Source organism: Eriocheir sinensis, chromosome 35 (assembly GCF_024679095.1).
Source record: "Eriocheir sinensis breed Jianghai 21 chromosome 35, ASM2467909v1, whole genome shotgun sequence".
NCBI lineage: Eukaryota > Metazoa > Arthropoda > Malacostraca > Decapoda > Varunidae > Eriocheir > Eriocheir sinensis.
This window is the reverse complement of record NC_066543.1, coordinates 6881645-6890241: the sequence shown is the minus strand read 5'-3', so window position 1 is coordinate 6890241 and position 8597 is coordinate 6881645. Positions and strand designations below refer to the sequence as shown.

Sequence of the window (8597 nt, the reverse complement as noted above, 5' to 3'; positions counted from 1 at the left end):
TATACTGTTTTCCTTGTAGCCGTACAGCTAAACGCTAACAGATATGTGGGCTTTTATTTTCAAATGTTTTGATTGTTACAAAGAGCAGAAGCAGTTGAGTATTTGGTTTATAATTCACAGTAAAATGTTTTGTATGTATCCTATGAGTACTGATTAATTTCAAAATAATGTATCTGCATATTCTAATCAGTATTCAAGTGCTAAGTTTTACGAGGTGGTAATGGGTGCTCACTTCGGTAACTCTTCACCACAATGTCAAAGATTCTGCCGTGTCAAACATCTCCCGGCGAACGGTTGTCTCGCCGGCGAACAGCTGTCTCGCCGCCACGTGCCGCGCGTCGCCCACCAATGTGTCTGTAGGGCTGGGGCTGCAGGACATTGTATTTGTGACCAGTTTGTGCATTCATTCCCTTCTCGTTAAAGTATTTATTTATTTTTTATTATTCAAATCATTTTATCCATTTATTTATTTATGTATTTATTTACTTTCCGCCATATGTACCGTCACTAATGTAGGAGTGCTGAAACTGCTGGGTTTTTTATTTGTAAGCCGTTGTATTCAATTCCCTCTCATTTAAGTATTTATTTATTATTCATTATATAAAATATCTTATCCATCAATACGTGCTGCTAATTGCCTTTGTATATTATGTATTTATTATCCCAATGAACTTGATGTGATGGCATTATATTATTTATTTATTGTTTATTATTCAAGGTATTTTATCCATTTATTTATTTACATGTATTTATTTACTGTCCGGCATGTGTACCGTCACTAATGTAGGAGTGCTCAATCTGGCGGGTTTATATTTGTAATCAGTTGCTGTATTAATTTTCCTCTCATTTAAGTATTTTATTTATTACCTATCATTTAAAGTATTCTATCCATCTATTTATTTGTATGTATTAATTATCTCCATGAACTTAATGATGTGGTGATGTACTGGTATTATAAATAAAGTTTTATTGATGTCGTGCCGCTATAAACAAATATAAATAAAATAATGTCATTTAATTTTGTTTATTTATTATCATGTCATCGTGGAATCTAGATTTCAAGTCGGTAAGTGTGAGCATGGGGGTGAAGAAGGGAATAAGGAACAGTATTATCCTGCCATCTCTGTCGTATGCATCAGAGACGTGGACATGAAATGCAGCACAGCAGTTGAGAATACGTGCAGTGGAAATGAGTTATAAAGACGTGCATGTGTTTCAGGACGGATGGAGAAGTAATGAAAGCGTGTATGAGAGGTTTGGTACGGGTGTGACAACGAAAGGAGTGGATTGTGGAGCGGGTGAAGCTTACACCGTAAAGATTGAAGGATATAACTCGGGAAATAAGGAATAATTTCGAGTTAGCCTTACCCTCACCCATATCTCTCTCAGTCAAGAGGCGAGGTATTTAAGTACAAATATACACCCTTCATTAGGCTTGGCATAATATACCACCACCACCTCTATGACTGAGTTTTTTTTATAATTTTTTTTTTTTACATATCCGCCTGTAACGCCGGTAGGCTTTCATCAGGGGCATGGTGGTCGGCCTAAACCCGTCATGGCGCAGGCATTTTTTTTTATAGTGGCGCTAATTATGGTTGGCTCATGCTGCCCCCCGGAACTCATTCTTGATTCACTTGGACGGCTTCCTTTAGAGTGTGGGTTGATGGGTGACCTTCTGGACAGCATGTGGGTAGTCTTAGGCCACTCGGCGGTGACTGAAAAATCCCAGGTGGTAGCGTGGGGATTCGAACCGACGTTGTCCATGGCGCGGTAGTGGTGGGTGGAGGGGGGAGTCCCTAGTACACTTTTGTTTGTAACTATCAACATAATCTCGATGTTCAAATATCAAACAAATTAATCTCTAAACCTCCTTTTCTTGCTCTTTTTCATCCTCCTAATCCACCTCTCTTGCCTCCTCTCTCCCTCCATTAAAAAATTTATATAAACTCCTGAGGCTCGCTTCACACGGTCGTTTTTTTCTCCCTCTGTAAAATTGCCGCTCACGTGCGTTTTTTTTTTTCCCGCGCGGTTTGCCAGAAGCTGCAGTGCACAGTCACCGTTCTGTTCGCCTGCGTTTCCTTGAGATGGAGGATGCTTTGAAAATGGCATTATTATCATTACCTACTCTAATATCATACCTATGTTCTATAATGTGTGTGTCTAGATCTCTCCCTGTTTCTCCTACATAAACTAATTCACAATATTCACAGGGAATTTATATACAGCAGTTCCGTATGAAATAATACTTTTGTTCTTTACTAACATCTGTGCGGATATTCCTCACTCTATATCCAGCCTCTCACCGCTGTAGATGGTGCTAGTGTTCACCGAAACTGTTAAGTAAATATACATACCTTTCACCTGCAAGTGTGGGTTTTATTCTCGTCAAGATCACATCAGTCTGAATATCCCAGTCTGTCTATCTATATGTCTATCAATTTGTCTGTTTACCTATCTATATATCTATATCTATATATCTAGCTAAAATGTGATTTGCAATATAACTTGTACAATATTCTTAATATAGAAAGACCTTTTCAATATATAACTACGTAAAATTGCATATCTGAATGAGGAGTGAGAGCAAGAACAACAGCACCATGACCCTACCACGCCACGCCTGCTGCACGAAAAAAAATATATATATATATCGCCCGTTTGAAGTGCTCCATTGTATTCCAAAGGTTCGGCGCCGCTCGGTTTAGCAGCCTGACTTCCTCCTCCTCTTTCTCTGTTCTTCCTTTTCTTCCCCTTCTCCCAAAGACCAAAGTCCACCTCCTCTTGCTCCTCTTTTCATGCCTCTCCTCAGCCTCCTCCCTGCTCTTCTTCTCTCCCCTATCTTCTCTCCTCCTTCTGCTCCTCTTCTCTTCCCTCTCTTCTTCCTCCTCCTCTTCCCTCTATTTTCTCCTCCTCCTGTTCCTCCTCTTTTCTTCCCTCTCTTCCTCCTCTGCTCTTCCTTCTTTTGACTTTCTCTCCTATTCCCCCTATATCCCCTTCAAGAAGTCCAGAGTTGCATTACTTGTTAACACTTCCAAGGAATAAAGCACTTCAGTGAAAACTGGTAATAGTGTAGTGAAAACTGGTAATAGTGTATAGTGTTCCTGTTACAGACACTTCCTCACAGATATCACGTCAACACTTTCATATTCGGTGTTCATCATTCACCCCGTCCATCGTATCACGTGTTTCTGTCTAAACGCACACCACTTCAGGACTCACTGATATGTATGAGCATACGCGTAATGAATCGAAATCCTTCGGGATATGACCGAAGACTTGAAACCAGAGAGTTGGAAGTTTAAAATAATAATTATAAGGAGTCTTCAAGAGGCCAGTAGGTCTGTGAAAGGCAGCTCCTGTAAATTCAACCCCTGCCTTTACTGTACTATCTATCGTATTGGCACTCACAGCATGACTGCAAAGGTTGTTCCACTCATCCACCAATTCTTACCTATGTCTTTGAATTTGTATTTATCCAACTTAAAACCATTGCTACGTGTCCCACCCGGCTCTCTTACCATCAAAACTTTATTAATACCACCCATTTGAAGACCCTTTGGCCATTTATTTCGATCAAGTCTCCTTGCATCCTTTCCCTCTCTAGAGAAAGCTAGTTTGAATGCTTAAGTATATTCTCGTATGGCAAGTTTCCCAATCCGTGACTGATTTTTGTCATCTCTGCACAGGTTCTAATATCTTGATGACCATTCTAGAATTGAGCCGCATAATCGTGATGAGGTCTAACTCTTGTGACATGACTAGAATTTTACTTAGGTTTAATAACAGACCACCTAGTATGGACCATAGGGTCTGTGTAGTCTAAATATCTATGCTAATATACTAGGGCTACTATTGTTTATCTCAGCTAAACGTAAGATCGGGAGGTTCGTATCGTTGAAATCTCCGCCTCCTCTCTCGAAGCCTCGGTCCTGAGCACTTGGCAACCATGCAGCCATTTTTCCACACACACACACACACACACACACACGAGAGACCTATCTGTAACATAATAAGACTAATACCCGTCACTCAGAACATGATGCTTTCCCCCCCCCCCTACCCCCTTCTCCATGCAGTTTAGACTCCGCTTCAGGAGGAGGAACGGCTGAGAGAAAATTTTGAGGAATTGGAATGTGTGAAAAGACAAACATTATACAGTTATGAGAGAGAGAGAGAGAGAGAGAGAGAGAGAGAGAGAGAGAGAGAGAGAGAGAGAGAGAGAGAAATACACGTAGGTGCTTCTGTAAATAGTAAAAACAATACGTATCGGAATATTTTATTGCCACAAAGTAAATCAGTTTTTCATTTCTTTCCTGCCGAATCCGTTATCTACATCAATTCTTAAATTACTAGGCACAGCTGCAGAAGAAAGCATGAAAGCTATGGCGCCACGAAAGCTACTGAGATAATATCATTGCTATACATCACTAAGCCTTCTTTTTTTGCTTTCCATTCATTCCACAACCCTTGCAATATCACTTACTAATACTAAGGTAACATTCCTATCGTCACACAACTTAACCAAATAATTGCAAATGTATGAAATAGCACTACGGGCCAGTTTTACAGTCCAATACAGTAAGTTTGTGAGCTCCCCAACCAACACAAAATACCATGAAAATTCCTTGTAGCTCCAGTGTTGGGGTTGATATAAAAAAAGGAGGGAATTTTAGGACACCACACTGGATATCTCTTAATTAGTATCTGGTATTGAGCAGAAATAACGGATCATTGTGGTAAATATAGCTTGGTTTGGGAGCTTACAATGCCTCTGTGCTGGACTGTCGAACTGGCCATATGACTTTTGCTATCTGGTATTAGGCTACTATTCGTCCACTTCAGTAGGCTACACTACCAAACTACCAACATGAGGTATTTATTTCCTTTATTGGTGCTTCCTGTTTTTGGTGTTTTCTTCCATTTGACGGTTAATAAGTTAATTTGAGTGTTTTGAGGCATCAGACTTTCTACCCTCGTCATGCCGTAGTTTTCTGGGAGAACATAAGCAAGTGAATAGTAACCGTAATATGACCATGTTAATCTTGACCCCCTGCTAGGTTACATCCAGCTTGTTTTAGGTTAAGTTGTGTCAGATATAGCTAGTTTAGGTCATATCAGGCTAGATTTCGTTTGGTTAGGTTATATTTGTTAAACACATTTCTTTTTTAATATTAAAGATGAATAGCCTACTGTACGTGTGGAACGCCTCGCGCCGCGCCGTTGTTGTGTCACTGCGGGCCTGCCGGGGAGCCACGCTGACCGCGGCCGCGCACAGATTTCATGGATATTTTCAGTTGTTTTGATCTTTATACCATTCCCTGTGGTTTTCAGGTGGCTTTGAAGGTAAGTAGAAAATATATACGACATCACAGAAGCAGCTGGTTGGTAGGAAGCGAGGTATCGGTGCGTGATACCAGTCTTTATCTTATTGGCATGATCTTGTTATGATTATGATTTTTTTTTTGCACAAATGATACCTCAAAACACTCAAATGAACTAAAGACAAACTATCAAATGTAATAAAAAAGAACCGAAAATAGGAGGCGGCAGTAAAGGAAATATTTACCTGTTCTCTTAAATACATTGTTCAGGTACCTTTTATCATGACATTTTAGCAATCACACGAATCACACGGGCTGTAAGCTGTATCGCCCTATAACGAGGTGCGAGTGTGCCTTCACGACAGAGCTCACCACGATCACTAAGGAGACACACAGAGACCGCATCAAACTTAACCACAACGTGTAAATGAAAATATACTTCTACTCTATGCTAGTGACTTAGAAAGGAACATGAACTAAACCCTTCAGTCAGGATGGCCGCTTGTCCCTTTGTTTTCTTAAAAAGATAGCTAATACCTAGGATGGCACACTTCATGTCACTCCCTCACAGCCGCGAGGTCTCGTGGCGGTCGGCGCACAGACTGGCCTCGTCATGACGTAGTTTTCTCGAGAACCTCAGCTTCTTGTGGACGTACTCCTGCCCCCGCGCCTCACCCTGCTCCTCGGGGCCACTCACCCGCCCGGGGCTGCTGGTGCTGGACGAGGCAGAGCTGTCCGCCGCCTCGGGGCTGCTGACAGGCTCCGAGTACTCGTGTGGGGATGCCTGGTGGGGACTCGAAACGCTTGCACGGTAACCTTCAGGAGGGGAAGGCGGAGCATGGGAAGTAGGAGGAGCAAGTGAAGAAGCAGTGCCAGGAAGAGGAGAGGAAGGGGGCGAATGAGGAGGAGGGGGAGGAGGAGGAGGAAAAAGCCCGAAGAAAACTGAGCTTCTGTATAAGGAATGATACATTGGATTTTGTGGCGGCAGGGTGTGAAATGGGTGGTTACTATTGTTATGAATGGTATTGACATTATTGTTATTATTGCTCGGGAGAGGTGGATTGGTGAAGGAGGCAGCCACAGGAGACGTGACATCCACCACAGTGAGCAGACCACCATGGAAGGGGTTGAAAGGCTTTGGGTGGTGGTGGGGGTGGTGTTTGGGCGCGGAGAGATCCATGGCAGGGGCGTGCCTCGGGGTGGGGCGCAGGACACCTGCCGCGGCACGCGCGGCAAGGGACAGTGACGCAGGGTACTTGTACTTCTGCATCATTTGTTGCTCGCAGGCCATCTCACCTGGGGAGGAAAAAGGTGTAAAGTATCTATCTCTCACATGAAAAAGACACGCAATGCACTCAGCTGTAGGCTACTGTTTGATAAATATACGGGAGGAGGCAAGACAAAGACAGTGTTACGTTTAGCCACTTCATCAAGAAAGAGCGATGAAAGATTTTTCCTATTTAGTAATGATCTAGCTTTATTTTTTCTTCTAAGAAGCAAGGAGGAGAAGGAAAAATGGTTTGGTAAGGCAAGGTGGCTTGACTCCAAAGATAGACGGATCTTAGAAAAATTATCAGTTACGAAAAACTTCTACTCATGTTGCATTAGATAAACCATATAAGGGAATAAAGGACAAAATGGGTCGTTAACTGCTTGCACAAGCATGCAAAATATTTTTTCCTTGAAAATACAAGCAAATAATTTTATGTCGATATGCATGTTCGAACTTATCAAGATATTGGGAGTTGTTTGAAGGAACATTGGTAAGACAACATCTATCTTCTTTCAGGGTTTCAGAGGTGCTGTTTGCCGATAAAGGCCATTGTAAGAAAAATACCACCAGCATGGTAGCAACAGCAAGGGTTTGGTCACCTGCCTTGCTGTGGCGTTCCAGCATTGTATTATAATATAAACAGCAAGGTGTCAAGACTTGTGAAAGTGTGGTGAGTGACATAAACTTACCCTGCGGGGCTCCTGAAGAAGACGTGTCACTGGAGCTCTCGTCTGTTTGCAGTAGAGCCTCGATTGTAAAGCCCCGTCGGGGGCAAGGCTGACGGACGGGCTGGAGGGTTGTCTCCGGTGGGCAGGGGAGGAGAGGTGGTGGAGGCGGCGAGTGAAGGTGCCTGGGATGCAAAGTCCAGGGCCAGGGCCACTGCGAAGGGTCAGAAGTATTGGATGATCTGTCCTGGAGTTCGTTGGAAGAGGCACCGGCAGGCTGCGATGTGCTTGAGACACTCTCGGAGGCTGTCGAGGAGCGCGATGCCTCCAGATCGGCTAAAGCCTTTTGTGCGGCGGCGGCCAAGTCTGGGTTCTTGAGGTGACTTCTCAGGTGCCGCTCAAGGTTACTCTTGTGGCTTGTGTCGTATTTGCAGACACTACAGATGAAATCCTTGATGCCAGTGTGCACGGAGAGGTGCCGCCTGAGGAGCGCCTTGCGGCAGAACACGTGGCGGCACACCGGACACATGTAGCCGTGGCGGTGCATTTGCCTCGTGTGTGCACGCAGCTCCGCCTTGCTGAAGAAACGCTGACCACAGCAATCCAGCTCCACCGGCGAGGCCTCGTGCATCGTGTGGACGTGACGCTTCAGGTTGTTCTTGCGGTCAGTGTCGTAGCCGCAGTACTGGCACAAGATCACCCTCATGCGCTCCTCCCCGCGAAGGGGCCGTGACCCTGGCACTGCAGACTCTGAAGACATGCTGCAGCTGCTCCGTCCAGCAAAGAATTTACTGTCGTAACGCTGAGTGAGAGTTGTCACTACTGAGGGTTGAATCCACCGTGGAGGGCTTGAGGTGTGAGGGAGTGAGGCGAAGGGTCTGAGGGCGACCTGTGAACGCCAGAGTCTGTCACGAGCGTTCCTCTGCGCGAGGCCGCAGCGAGAGTCGTGTGTGTCCTGTCCGCGTGTTGTCCTGAGTGTGTGTAACGAGGGCGGCGCGTGGGCGGCGGGCGTCACACACCGTCACACGCCACCGGGCAGAACACACACACACACACACACACACACACACACAGGACGTGGTAATGGAAGCATGGACCCGCCGTTCACGCACAAGGGCAAGGGCAGTCAAACACGACCCTTCTTGAGGCATCTGTCCTTCATCTTTCTCCCGCTTGTCTGCCTTCGTCGGTCTGCTCCTGGCACACCACGCACAAGGACAATCAAACACAACATTTCTCAGACATTTGCCTTCAGTGCTTCTACCGTCCTTAATTTAATCAGCCTTTTCTTTCCTTTCTTTTTATTTTTTTACTATCAACCTACCACGACACTGC

The 8597-nt window shown here is 44.4% G+C and overlaps 1 protein-coding gene across 1 annotated transcript; it reads right to left on the bottom strand.

Moving 5' to 3' along the window:
* Positions 1-5889: 5889 nt before the first annotated feature.
* LOC127007548 (early growth response protein 1-like) lies at positions 5890-8028 on the bottom strand. The gene is made up of 2 exons (XM_050878718.1): positions 7255-8028; positions 5890-6108 (listed from the first exon to the last, which is right to left on the bottom strand). The coding sequence occupies exons 1-2, from the start codon at positions 8020-8022 to the stop codon at positions 5890-5892; spliced, it is 987 nt and encodes a 328-aa protein (XP_050734675.1). The 5' UTR covers positions 8023-8028.
* Positions 8029-8597: the final 569 nt, after the last annotated feature.